The following is a 14,330-nucleotide window of genomic DNA, read 5'->3' on the forward strand; positions in this document are numbered from 1 at the left end:
GTTCCCCTTATAATAATTCACCGAGCTATATGTTTGTTTTATGTAACTCTCTGTATCTGCATTTTATTTTATGAAGACAAACAAATAAAAAAACAGAAACAGAAAAATATGCCTTGGCTTTCAAGATTTTCTCTCTGATATGGATGTCAAAAACCTATTTTGAAATTCAAAAGCAATAATTTCACTTTTTGCTCCTAAACTAACAGCCTCTTTTAGTGATATAAATATCATTGACTCAATAAAAGGCGGGTCCTAGAAGCGGTCCTCTAGGGAAATAGGTAGTAAAGAGAAAATTTCTGTTAATAGCTCAGAATTTCTCCCACCACAAGGGGCTTAACCACTACAATATGCTTTTAAATGAGGGACATGCTCTTATCACCTCTCCCCTCACCATTTTTCATAGCTTTACAGTTGTTCTTCTTCATCCTATTCTGGACAAGCTTAAGCAAAAGTGTCATAGAAGTGGAAGAACAAGACTATAGCAAAATTGTCAAGAGGACATGGCTACAACAGGACACTTCAATATCCCTTTGAGACTTGCTGAAATAAAAAAACTGTACTTCTGCTCATTGATTAAGCACCCACTATGCTCCAGACACTGCCAGATAGTGGGAATGGAGAGAAGAGAATATTAAACTTTTGTATTGAGGTATATACATACAATTGCATAGAGTGGTTTGTAAACTTTATTTAATATCAGAATTACCTGGTTGAAGTTAAAACATATCTATAGAGAGAGATTTCAAAGCCCAGTCTCTAAAGACTGATTTAGTAGATCTCTTAACAAGTGCGTGCACAGACACAAATGTCTAAATTTGTGATTTCAGATGTAGAGGAGTTTCAGAAACATCTGAAAGGCTAAGGTGTGGCTGTTGGAGTGGAGGCTGAAATACAGTGGAGCTCATTAGAAGTGAGGAAGTCAAGGAACGGCAATGCACAGGCATTGGAAGAGTCATACAGGAGGACCTGGAGATTGTGTAAGATGATAGCAGGACTTAGGCTAGAGAGAAAGACTGTAACTTAGGTTCCAAGTTTTCCTTTTAAGGAAATGACTGAACAGGCAGCTATGAGATGAGTGCAGGGGCAAAGAGTTTTAAGTTAGAAAGGGATAAACCTCAAAGAGGTTGGAGAAATAATGAAGAAGCGATAGTAGAGAAGTATTCTGAGGAAGAACACTAACCTGATAGCTCTTAAGAGATCATGCTTGGCTGGCCTGATTCTGCCATGGATTCAAAATTTTATGAAAAACGTCACAGCCAGAAATCAAAGGAAATTATACAGAGCTTGGTCTGCAATTGCTATCTGTCAGGAAGTCAGATGTGAAAACATATAGTTTTCTGTAATTCTTTTCTGATCTACTTACATGGGGAAATAACAGGGAAGAGTAGTTAAGTAATTGAGCTGACACCTACTTGTTCTTCACTAGGGCATTTGGACCCCAAGATTTGTAACGCCATCAGTGGCATGTTGCACAATAAGTTAATGGTGCATGCTCTATTGCAGCCGTCCCCAACCTTTTTGGCACCAGTGACTGGTTTTGTGGAAGACAATTTTTCCATGGACCCGGGGTGGGGAGATGGGTTTCAGGATGATTCAAGCCCATTACATTTATTGTGCACTTTATTTCTATTATTATTACATTGTAATATACAATGAAATAATTATACAACTCACCATAATGCAGAATCAGTGTGAGCCCTGAGCTTGTTCTCACTTGCCACTCACTCATAGGGTTTTGATATGAGTCTGCAAGCAATTGATTTATTATGGTCTCTGTGCAGTCAAACCTCTCTGCTAATGATAATCCGTATTTGCAGCCGCTCCCCAGTGCTAGCATCACCGCCTCAGCTCCACCTCAGATCATCAGGCATTAGATTCTCATAAGGAGCGCACAACCTAGATCCCTCACATGCGCAGTTCACAGTAGGGTTCGAGCTCCTATGAGAATCTAATGCTGCCGCTGATCTGACAGGAGGAGGAGCTCAGGCAGTAATGCCAGCGATGGGGAGCGGCTGTAAATACAGATGAGGCTTCGCTTGCTTGCCTGCCACTCACCTCCTGCTGTGTGGCCCAGTTCCTAACAGGCCATGGACTGGTAGGGTCCATGGCCCAGGGGTTGGGGACCCCTGCTCTATTGTATTGTAACAATGATACAAGGGCACCCTACCTTAAGACAAAGTGTGTGTACACACATACACAGAGATAGATATAAATACTTCTAGATAATTCTAGATGTAGATAATTTACAGTTCAGTTCAGTTACAGATAGGCTATTTTTCAACTTACAAAAGAAAGTACCATATATTCTATTCAAATAGTTACCTTCTCTATGGAGAGGTCATGTGGTAAACAGCAAAGATTAACACCATAACTGAGGTGGACTGAGACACCCTCTAACAAGCTGGGGACACTGGGTAAGCCATTTACTTACCTGATTTTAGTTTTGTTTGTGAAATGACTTTACGTAAAATTCCTTTGAAGGTTGTTAATTCTAATTCACTTGTGATTTTATTTAAATTTAACTATTTAGACATATATTTAGTATATGAAGCAAATCACCTGTTATTTTATTCCTTTAATGTTACAATACCCTATATTATTTATATATCTATAATACATTATATACTCAAGAACATCAAAATGATTTTATGAAAATCATAGTGTAAACTTCTTCCTGTTTCCAATCTTCCTGGTTACTCAGCTTGTTTCTCTATCTCTATCTATGCACCAACCCCCAAGCATTTAGTTTTAAAGTGTAAGCATATTAATAGAAGTGGGATATTTTCTAGGGGGTCTCAGTCCCACTAGATAGTGATTATTATTATGTCTTGTTTTTTAGAAGAATGCTCCATTTAGATAACTTTCAAGTCATAACGGGATGATAGATATTTGTATTTCCCACTTATTTCTTACACTATTAATTCCTATGGAAAGCTGTTTACCTAATGCCTTTGCCCATGTAGAATCTTGTGAACTGGTAATTATTCCAGGATGGGCAGGTATGGTCACTGCACACACTTTCATTAAGGGTTGGGGCGGGGGGAAGGAAATCGTTTGGAATTCAAATTTTTCCATGGGTTAAACAGTGCACAAGAACCTAGCAACTCTGGAGGAAATCCAGCTTACTTTTGCTTTAATGTACCCAGAAGATTTCAAATCAGTACTTAGCATTAATGTTTTAATTGAAGATTAACATCGCCATAATTGGAAGTGAGGATCAGCACGCTGATGCTTAGGAGAGGGCTATATGGTTGGGGAGGTCATTACACTGGAGAGCAGAAACCCTGGAAGAGGAAAACACAAATCATTTGCTTCCTTAAGCAAGGACACACAGTAAACACTTGAATTGGTGGTCAACTATAATTTGCTTCTAGAGCCAGCAACTCTGGCAACACTGCAGTCTGGATTTATAGCAGGGCACACAAGTAACAATGACTTTGAAAGTAAAGTATAAAAGAACCAAGGAAAAAGTTCTTAAAGATCTACTCCTCATTCCAAGGACTTTCCCGCTCCACCTAAAAGCAGGAGGTGCTCTTGTTCCTATTCCCAACATGCCCCTCGGCAGTTCTTCCTGAATAATTACTCCTCCAGGAAACCAATGATATTTGAGTCTGGGTTACCAACAATCCTTTATTTTTTTGCCTGGGAATTTCAAACCAATATACTCCCAGCCTGAACAATGTAGACAGAAGTTTTCCTTTCCATTTGGTAAAAAATAAAATTAAAAAAAAATTCTCTATTTGCTTCCAATGTCCTGAAAAGTTCAATCACCTCTCCAAATTCCCCAGAATAAACAGAAGAAAATACCTCTCCCCAGTAGGATCCAGGCCCCGCACTACCACCCTTAGGCACTTCCACTTCCTCCATCTTCAGGGAAGGCGTGTCCAGTTCAGATGTGGCTCCTCAGTGGAGAAGAGGGAATTTAGGGGAAGGGGAGTTTCTTTAGGAATTGTCAGTCCCACAAGTAAGTTCCTCTTTTCCTTTTCCCTTTTCACTGAAAGTGAAAAACTGCTCACAAGAAGTGCTCGCTGTCCCGTTTCCCTATGTGTCACCAGAGCCAAGAGAGGACCCCGTCAACGAGGCTCCCTCTACTCTGTCCCGCAGACCACAGTCCCCGACCTTCACCCCATTGTCTGTGCAATGTGTAGAACTGGAGCTCAGAGCAGCGGCCTCAGCATCACTCTCCGCGCCCGGGGAAGCCAAAGGCCCCTTTCTTGGCCGAGGGGAAGGGCTCTTGTGGAAGCAGAGTTTGAAAAGCCCCAGCACTGTCACGGTCAATATCACCAACACTACTACCGCTATGCTCACAAGTATGAAGACCACGGTGGAAGAATCGAAAGCCTGGCGATTGTCAGAGGAAGACGTGGAATTAAACTTGGGAATCACGCTTCCTGAAGAGTTGATGTCGGCCTTTGCCTCTGTTTGAGGGGACATCTGAAGAGTAGATATCGTCGTGCCCTGTGCTCCCCACCGAGGAATCTCGGGAATAGATGTTGCTGAACTGCCTTGTCCAGGGCCATGGGGTATCTCTCCCGGCTTCTCCCGGACACTGGGTGACCACGTTCCCTTCGGCACGGGGCTGGCTGTAGGGGCTGGCGGGCGCCAGGTGGGCACCTTGGTCCCCCCAGGGGCCGGCTGCCCTTCCCCATTGGTTACACAAGAGCGTCCGTCTTTCCCTAGCACGAAGCCCGCCGCGCACTCGCAAGCAAAGCCTCCCAAGTCGTCTAGGCAGTCAGGGAGCTCCGCGCACTTGCCAGCACGGAGGTACCTTCCGGGACACGGACAGAGCACAGCCCCGGAGGGTATCCCGTCCCAGCGCGCGCCGACCTCGTCCGAGGTGCAGGTGGCCGTGATGGAGAGCTGCCCGGGGCAGAGCGCACTCACCTCGGTCCCGGGGGGACTGAAGTCCAGCGCCGCGCTGTACAGCTGGAAAGGCGCGCGGTAGCTCAAGTCAGAAGCGGCCCCCGGGGGCGGTGCGGGGCACAAGCCCTCGAACTGGTACTTGCACAGATAGCCGTTGGCGCGCTGGTGGCATCGCATCTCCTTCCAGCCTGCGGGCTCGATTCCCCGGGTGGCCTGGATTCCCGCGCAGCTCCGAGCGGTGCAGGAGCGTTGGGGCTCCTCCACCCACTGCAGCGTGTCGCTTTCGGACCCGCCGACGTCGGGGGACAACCAGGAGAAACCCCGCAACGGCTCATTCTCCAGGGTGCAGTTGGATCGCCTGCGCTCCAGCGCCACCCAGAAGAGAAGGTCTTTGGAGCCCCCTCCGGGCCCCGGGCCCGCCCGCAGAAGCGCGACCACCGCGCGGAGCTCGGCGTCCCCGCGCACCGTGCTGAGCGCCCCGCCGCGCAGGCTGCAGGCCTCCTCGGCCTCCTGGCGCTTGAAGGTAGCGTGGTGCAGGCTGTAGCAGGCCCCCGAGGCCGAGCAGCCCGCGCGGTCGGCGGTGGGGTGCTCTCCACTGCCGGGCCGCGGCCAGAAAGCCTGCCAGAGGAGGCACAGGGCGAGCGCCGGCCTCATCTTGGAGGCCCAGCGCCCACGGCTGCTCCCAGCTTGGATCTGACCCGCCCGAGGGCGTGGAGCTGTCCCAGGAGCGCGGTCACCGCCCCCCACAGCTGGCTCCCCGCCCCCCCACCCGTCCCCCACTCCCCCGCGCCCGTCCCCTCAATCTCCAAGAATTCCTGTCAGGGTCCTGGCAGCAAACAGCTTCCCTCCCTTAGGCCTCAACAGGAAATGTGTCCGGAGCTCTGCCAGGCCCCGTGCAGCCCTGCCGTCAGGAACACAGCTGGCGCCAGGGCACAGCGAACGCAGTCGCCCAGAAGGTCAAACACCCTGTTTAGGGAGGGAGAAAAAGAAAGAAAAATCGCCACTGGGAAGAAGTGTATCGTTTTCCCTGCTCAGGGAGTTTCACAACCTCAGATCCCAAAGCACTTTGGTGAACACTGGCAGGAAGGGCTGGAGAAGAGGAACTTGCTGAGCGCCCACGCCCGCCCATTGTGCTTCGTCCGGAGCGGTGGTGGAGTTGGCCTCACAGCAATGTGTAAAAGGCTCCAGCCTTCGCCAGACCCGCGACTGTGGGGGGGTAAAAAAAACCTTGTGAGAAGTAGAAGCAACTCCCTTTGCCACCAGAGGCAGCACGACGTAACCGCCAGTTTCTTCCTGGCTCTGCTCCTCTGTGCTGTCGAAGGAGATCCAGGCGTGCTAATTGCTGGTCAAAGAATTTACAGTTCCTTTCCGGTATCTTAAAAGGGAGAGCCTGCTTCTGAGGTCAATGCTCGCCTTATACGTTTGTTTTTCGTTTCCATTTCTTTCTCTTTGAAATGGCCTTACTGGTTCATTCAGGAAAGGAAATGTATTTCTAGGCCTAAATGAAAAATAATGGCCACAGATCTTAACTGTTATGTTAGGTTTCCTTACCACTATATTGATTCATAACTTCTTCAAGCTTCTAGGTCATATATAAATGAGATCATGGCCTGTTTGAGAACAAGCACCCCACGTGTGATTTTATCCTTGAACTATTTTAATGTCATTTTCTTCTATGATTAAGTGCCAATGTTTGTAGCAGTAGGTTGTATGTAAGTCCCCTCTAAGGGACACAAGAGTTCAATATCCTTAAGAAATGAAAATATTTATTACATTATACTGCGTATTGTATACCATAAAAAAAAAATACCCTGCAACTTAAAAAACAGGTGAGTCAATTTCTTCAGTTCCAATGGGTGTTTTGTTTTAATACAAACACTTCAACTCAGTTGGAAGCAGTGAGGAATTAAAGGTGAATAAAGGAAGGAAAGTTAAACACTGCACTGTCTATGAAAGGATTTTCTTGTTAGCGATTTAGACAATATGCATCATTTTAGAAAATTATTATCTACCTTGGCTCACAGTGACCAAATAAGTTGCAATCAGAAATACATCAAGTTTCAGCTAAGCCCTCTTAATGATGCATGATGCTTTTAAATATCTGTAATCAGAATGAAAGTTGCCACTCCATGGGTAATGCCTACCACGCTTTTAAACTCCCTTGTACGGACTGGACTGTTCAGGTTAGTGAGGAGGGGTGGGAAGGAAGGTTTCATTCAGGATCACATCTGTACGCTCCTACCTCATTTTCACCACTACTCTCACTCTTCTTTTCCTCTTGGAAATTCCATGTATTTTAACAGATGACAGTAAACACCAGGAATTATCATCACATTTACCCTGCTTTTGCTGACTGTGGAGTTCTGCAGCAGGATTTCTCTCCTACACCCTTGCTGTTTCACAATTTAAACGACATTCATTAGTCCTTCATTACAGATGCCGGAGAATCACCTTAAACATGACTCTGCATTTAAATTAAGTTAATGTCTTATGAAAAAGGAACATGAAAATCTAGAAATCTAATTAAATGGATTTTAAAAATACCTAATTACTTGGGCCAGCTCTATATACCTTTGCAATGTAATGACTATGTGTTGTAAATGTGTCTATGCGGTACTGTATATTTTAATAAAATAAAACCTTCTACAAATCTAAGCAGTCAATGGAAACCTCTTAGATATTTTAAAAATCACTTGAAATGAGGTGCGGTTTCCAGAGTAAGAAAGAATGAATGCTTGAAAAACTTGAAGTAAATACATGATCTCCCCTCCTGGCATTCTGCCTATAGGGAGGTAGGATATTAGAAGAGAACATAGTGGCCATAATGACTGCATATTATAGTCCTGGCCATGCCTGTAGTGATGTGAGAGAAGAGTTAGAAAAAAAATTAGCTCAAAGTAACACATAGATCATTTTGTAATTAATTACTTTGTATTGACTTATATACCACTAACATATTCTGAAATGTATAGTATACCTGAGAAAACTAGAAATGAAGGAATGTTTTTGTTTTTATTACTCTTTTATTTATTATTTTTTATTAACAGCTCACTTGATTGAATATTTATTCTGGCAGTTGTGGGTTTAGTGCTCATGGCTGCCGTTGGAGGTTAGTGTTACTAATGTACCTATTTATCAGATAAGAAAACTGAAATCTAGAGATCATGTACGTAGTTGGCCTGTGGTCAAATGAGCAAGGATGAACCCAGGCATCTGAACCCAGAGCCTGTGTTCCTTTTTTTTTTTTTTTTTTCTCCAATGGAGGTAAAATTCACATAACATAAAATTAACCATTTTAAGTGTATAATTCAGTGGTATTTAGTATTGATACATTCTCAATGTCAGGCAATCATCACTTCTATTAGTTCTAAAACATTCTGATCGCCTCAAAAGTAAACCTTATCCCCAGAATGTTTTTATTTTTAAATAATGCTATCATGATCATAATAGGATACCATTTTATCTCCACTGGATTCCAAATATTTGAAATGCTGACAATCCTGTGGATCCACAGTCTCTCTTATATGTTACAGATGAGAGTGACAACTTAGGAAAAGCCTGCTCTTTTTTCCTAAAATTGAACACTTACATACTCTTTACTCCATTATGACCTTCATGCCCAGGTATATACTCAACAGAAACTTACACACGTACAAGGGAAGATATATAAAAGGATGTTGGTAGCAGCACTGTTCATATTAAAAAACAGAATGAATCCACGGGTCCAGCAACAGATGATAGATAAATAACCTGTGGTACATTCACTCAATGAATATTATACAGCAATCAAAATGAATGGAATATAGCTGCAAGTAGCAATATGAATTAATTTTATCAAGACAATGTTAAGTGACAAAAGTTCCAAAAAATTATACAGATTCTGATATTCTTTTTGTAAAATTAACAAAAAACTATTAAATATATATTTGTGTATTTTTTTTTAGGAAAAAATAGTTACTACAGTGAGATAAAAGGAACAATGGGTGATGATGGATCCTTTGGGTGGGTGGGAGGAGGAGGAGGATGGACTAGTAGGAGAAATAGTATTTGATGCAGGCTGTTGTTAGAGTTCTAGCTTTTGTTTTGGATGGTGGCTTTGTAGGTGGTTATTCCAATATTAAAAAATCAATAATTACATAATTAACAAAATAAAGAAAAGTGGCTTTATCTAGACAAATGATGAGAGAATGACATGAATCAAAAATTACAATTAATCTGACTCTGAGCCGCTGAGTTCCAAAATGTAAAATATAAACAAAATTAAGATGCTAGCTATATTTTTAAGAAATATTGTCAGTATATTTCCCTTTGATCCCCAGATTCTTTTGCAGGTAACACATTTCTAAATTTAAGCCAATTATTAATCTGAAAAAGCATAATAAATAAAATATTTCCCTATGTTTCTAGACTTTTCAGACAATCTGTGTATTATTATTAAGAATCATGTATGGTATTTATTTGTTCATTCATTTACACAAGGTCATCCCATCCAAAGAACTAGAGAGAATATATAAGGAAAATAAGTTTAGTTCACATTTTCATTTGATTATTAATTTTAAAATGTCAGAAACAAATATGGAGAAAGATAGAATTTCACTAATCACATCCCAAGTAATCTCATAAATTTATAAAGTTGTCGATCCTCACTGAATAAATTCTGTTATTGTTGAAAGAAAACAACATCTGGGTCTTAGCATATTTCTGAGTTCACCAAAGATATATTAAAATACTTCAGAGAAAATTGAAAAGGAGACAACATTCCATCAGGAGAACATGGCGTTCAGAAGCTAATCTAAGCTAGAGACCAAGAATTGTGAAGATTCTTTGCCTTTTAGAACTACATTGGACCTTAACAAAATGATCAATGATCAATATCTTTATATTTTTAACTGAGTAAATTTTAAATTCTAAGTCTCAAGTGTCCACGAAGTGCTTAACGGATGATAAAATTTGGTAATTTTATTTTCTGAAAACACAACTTCTGATCATCATTATGTACATGTTCTAATCAGGATATATGATTTGACCCTTAACCCAACAGATCATCTAGACTCATAACCTAACAAATTCATATACACCTGAATAGGTAAAGACTTCTTTTAGGTGGCATTGTCTTTAAGTCATCTGCATACATTTATATACAGTCAGTCATTTCAGAAATGTATGTCACAATGACAGGTACTCTTTCGGTTTAGTACAGAAACAAGAAACTTCAAAAAACATTAAAATTTCAGTTCCTTCATTTAAACTGCTCTCTAAACAGAGGCAGTGCTAATCATGTTCCATGGGCCCTGGAGGTAATATAGAAAATGATTCTCTGGTGGCCATTACAGAATTAGTACATGTGACCATTGCCAAGTCTATAGTCAAGAAATAATGGAAGAATGACTCATGCACACAAAAGGCTTGTTATAATCCAAATGCCTACCAAGTTCTAAAGTATAAATATTTATTTTACTACTCAGATATTTTTTCAAAATTGCCTACAGAGCCAGTTTACGAACTACACTTGAAAATCAGCCTTACTACTTTAAAGTTACACACACACACTCACACCTCTCACCTAGACTTTTTATTTTTTGACCAATCACAATAAGGTGAAACTTGTAGGGTTAGCTAACATCATCCAGCAAACAAACTTAACTACAGTTGTATGGAGGTGGGGGAATGGTGCATGAGTTGCAGACCTTTTCTTTAGTTAAAGTTTGGCATCTATCTGATCAGGTCCATAGAATTTGGAGTTTTTCAGGTCCTACTCCTGGGCCCTTTTCTCTTTCCACTGGATGCTCTCTCTCATGTAATCTCATCTCATCTCATCCTATGGTTTCGGATATCATCTGTATGCCAGTGATGCCCAAACGTATCCACACTCTATTCTTAGCTACGCTCTAAATTCATATATCCACCATGTACTTAATATTTGATATCTCATAGGTATTTCAAATTCCCATTTCCTAAACAGAACTTTGGTTCCTGCCTCCTGAGCCAGGTTCTCAACTTGCCTTCATCATTTTAGTAAATGGTACATCTAGCCCCTAAGATGCTCATCACCACCTTCCTCACCTCTTATACCGGTCAGGGTTTTTTTTTTTTTAATTGTAATTGACAGAAATCCAACTCAAATTAGCTAAATGCAAAAGGGAATTATATGATTCGTAACTGGGAAAATCCTGGAGTCGTTCCAATAGTTGAATGGAATACTGCCAAAACCACAGCAGCCAGGAGATTAAATCACACCAGGATTTGTCTTAATCTCTCTCCCTTTCTCTTCTCCCTTCATGGCTGCATCCTCTCCTGCTTCCTTCTGTCTTTCTTCAAAGGACCTGAACAAGACCACTGGCAGTTCTCATGTTATACCCTTATAACATTCTACTAAAGGAGAGCCTTCTCCTCTAGCTCCAGAGCAAAACCCCAAGAAAAGATTCTGAATGATCAAACTTCAGTAATATGCCAGTCATTTGCTCAATCATTGTAGCCAAAAAGATAGGACCCAGTGATTAGTGATTTTCTTCTGGGGGCAGAGTCTCTATCAGAGTTATATGTAAGGAATATTCAATTCTAAGTCTAAAGTGTACTTTGAATAGATGTAGTTTTATGTTTCACTTTGATCATCCTAGTTGGCGCCTGTCAAATGTCTTCTCACTGTTCTGCCTGCATCATTCTGGACCCCATGGAATCAATTCTTCATAGACTTATCAGGAAGATCTTCAAGAACCTTAGTCTGATTATGTCTCTCTTGTGCATATACCTCCGTTGCTCCTAAAATAAAGCTCAAATCCTTACCAAGAACTAAGTATTGGCTCCCATGCCTCTTCCTAGTTTATCCTCTTGTCTCTCTGGTCTCAGTTCAATTGCCAGCACCTAAGTGAGATCTTTCAAAGGCAACCCAATCTCCATTTCCCCACCAATAACTCTCTAGCCCCAGTCTCTTTCTATGATACCAACGTGTTTTTTTTTCTTCATAGCAATTATCATGTTCATTTATTTGATTGTCTTGCCTGTCTCTCACTCAATGTAAGCTCCATAAGGTAGGGCTTGTCACAAGTGAGTAAATGAATGTATGATTGAATCCACCACCATTCTCCCCCTTGTTGATTATGGTCCAGCCACACTGGCTTGTTCTCTGTTCCTCCAAAACATCTCATAATTCTTACACGATTTCCATTTACCAAAATCATTCCTCTCTTGTCTGTTAGATTTTTTAAAAATTACATCTTTAAAAATTGTGGAGTAAAATGTACATATAGAAGTGTACATAAATACTTATGTACAGTTTTACAAATAACCATGAAGCCACCATCTGAGTCAGGAAACAGGGTCAGCTTATGGTTACTTCTTTAGGGTATTTCCTCCCTGCTCTGTTCAATCCCAAGGTAACATCTGTTGCAGTTCTCTGAGATTAGGAGAGAGAGTTTTACTTCTGGTTTACCCTGACATTGAGGATGTAGCTCAGATGATTGGTAGGAGGTTTCCTGGGGTGGGGTCAGGTTTAGACATTTGTTCTTCTCTCCCCATGAGGCTATAAAAACAAAAGTTCAAGATCAACAGGACTGGTGGCAAATATCCAAGCTCAAAAGTAAGTAGTCTCAGTGCTCATTTTAGGTTTCTGTGTTCTTTCTTCCCCCTTAGACTTCAACCTAGTTGTGTGTGTGTGTGTGTGTGTGTGTGTGTATGTACACATATAGACATGGACGAGTGCATGTATATTTCATCACTGTTTGTTGTCCTCTTTGAAAGGGTTGATTTCTTAATTTGGGTTCCCTCAAAAGCAAACCCTGAGACAAGGATTTGGGAGCTACTAATTTATTTGGAGGAGAGGCAGAAGTCATTGGCAAGGAATGAGACAGGGAAGTTAATATGAGTTATAGCTATGGGAAACTAGGGGCCAATATTGCAGGGAACCATCTGAGAATCTATGAAACCCAACTAAATGTGTCCCACCAATGGGTGGTGAAGCTGCAGTATTTATTTACAAACTCCTGTCCCTCAAGCAAGTAGCTCCAGGGTATTTGGCCTTAGGCACTTCCAGCAATTCCTGAGCTAGGTCATGCATACTCTGGTGTCCAGGAAAATACCTTCAGGCACAAAGACACCAAAGGTGCATGTGGCATTCACTACAGTAGGTCTCAATAACTTAGTCTGCCACATTCTAAACTCCTTCAGCTTATGGCTTAAACAACCCCTCACCAAGCCCTGAAGTATATATGGGGTCCCCCACTTTATTTGATCTCATGGATCCTTGCACTTTTTCCTTCATATCACTTTTCACAAATGTAAGCATATAATTGTTTATTTGTGGAATGTAATATCTATGCCCTCCAGTACCTTACTACTCAAATGCCAGCAACATTGGCATTAAAAGGGAGTAGTTAGGAACACAGAATCTCAGCACTACCCCAGACACAGTGCATACTAATGAGATCCCCAGGTGATTTGAATGCATGTTAAAAGTTTGAGAAGCACTGCTCCACTAGACTGGATTTTCTTGGAGGCAACGGTTATGTCTCTTTTCTTCAGCATTTATCTCAGGTCCCTAGTAATGTAGCTGGTCTATAGTAAGCACTAAAGAAATAACACACACACATGGTTCACGTGTGTGTAGGCACATGCATAAAGTGCCAGTGATTTAGCAAAAATGCTGTATATTAATAACTGAACACATGGACTTTTCTAGCTTTTTGTCATGAATCAGATCATTATTCCATGGGGCCAGCAGTTCCAGGCCCATTGGTTAGTGTGTCTCCTAATAAATTGATCAGAAGTACTACTATTCCTGTTTTAGGAAATTCTTATTATAACAAAGTGGCCGGCATTTTAATTTAGGTCTCTGGACAGCTTACTGTGGTGCATAGTTGCATGCTCTGATCTGGTCTGGAAGGATTTGTATGGTAAGTGTGCTTGATCATCAGGGCATGCCTTAAGTCTGAAAGTGTGCCTTTTCTATTGGTGCCTACAGAATTTCCACTTCACAGAGCTGGAAGAGGGAGGGAAAAGAATCACAGCTACTTAAATTCAAATCCTATTAGGCTTATCTGTTATCACTTTGTAAGTACTAGGGATAATCAGCAGTTACCTTAGCCCTTACCTTGTAGAGGCAGGGACCTTGAAATTATTATTAGCCAGACTTACTATCTGGCCTATTTTAAGGTCTGTGTATCGGATAAATTCACACACCCCTGCACAACAGATTCTATATTGGCTTGTCTATTCCAGAAATGTGATTTATTCTTACTATTATATGGCATTTCAAATCTGATACCTTCAGAAGATTTTTGACCTTCAGATTTAGCATCAGGAATTTTTGTTTTAAAATAGCAGTGATTTAGGCAAGTCTATTCAATAAAATTGGATGCCATATATCTTTCTGGTACTCTACCTCTTTGTTTTCTACCGAATTCACATAATATGACATGATTTATTATAGTGGGGAAAGAGGGAGAGTGTCGCTTGCTACACTATAGTTACAG

At 41.4% G+C, this 14,330-nt stretch overlaps 1 protein-coding gene across 1 annotated transcript; it reads right to left on the reverse strand.

Annotated features, from left to right (window-relative positions):
* Positions 1 to 3,616: 3,616 nt before the first annotated feature.
* On the reverse strand, positions 3,617 to 5,595 carry CLEC14A (C-type lectin domain containing 14A). The gene has a single exon (XM_059915678.1). It carries the CDS (start codon positions 5,515 to 5,517, stop codon positions 4,042 to 4,044), a length of 1,476 nt encoding a protein of 491 aa, XP_059771661.1. The 5' UTR covers positions 5,518 to 5,595; the 3' UTR covers positions 3,617 to 4,041.
* Between the last annotated feature and the right edge of the window lie 8,735 nt (positions 5,596 to 14,330).

This window comes from Balaenoptera ricei, chromosome 2, assembly GCF_028023285.1.
Source record: "Balaenoptera ricei isolate mBalRic1 chromosome 2, mBalRic1.hap2, whole genome shotgun sequence".
Taxonomy (NCBI): domain Eukaryota; kingdom Metazoa; phylum Chordata; class Mammalia; order Artiodactyla; family Balaenopteridae; genus Balaenoptera; species Balaenoptera ricei.

Excerpts from the sequence above, each read along its gene's own strand:
- CLEC14A (XM_059915678.1), bottom strand. The coding sequence starts at position 5,517 with ATGAGGCCGGCGCTCGCCCTGTGCCTCCTCTGGCAGGCTTTCTGGCCG.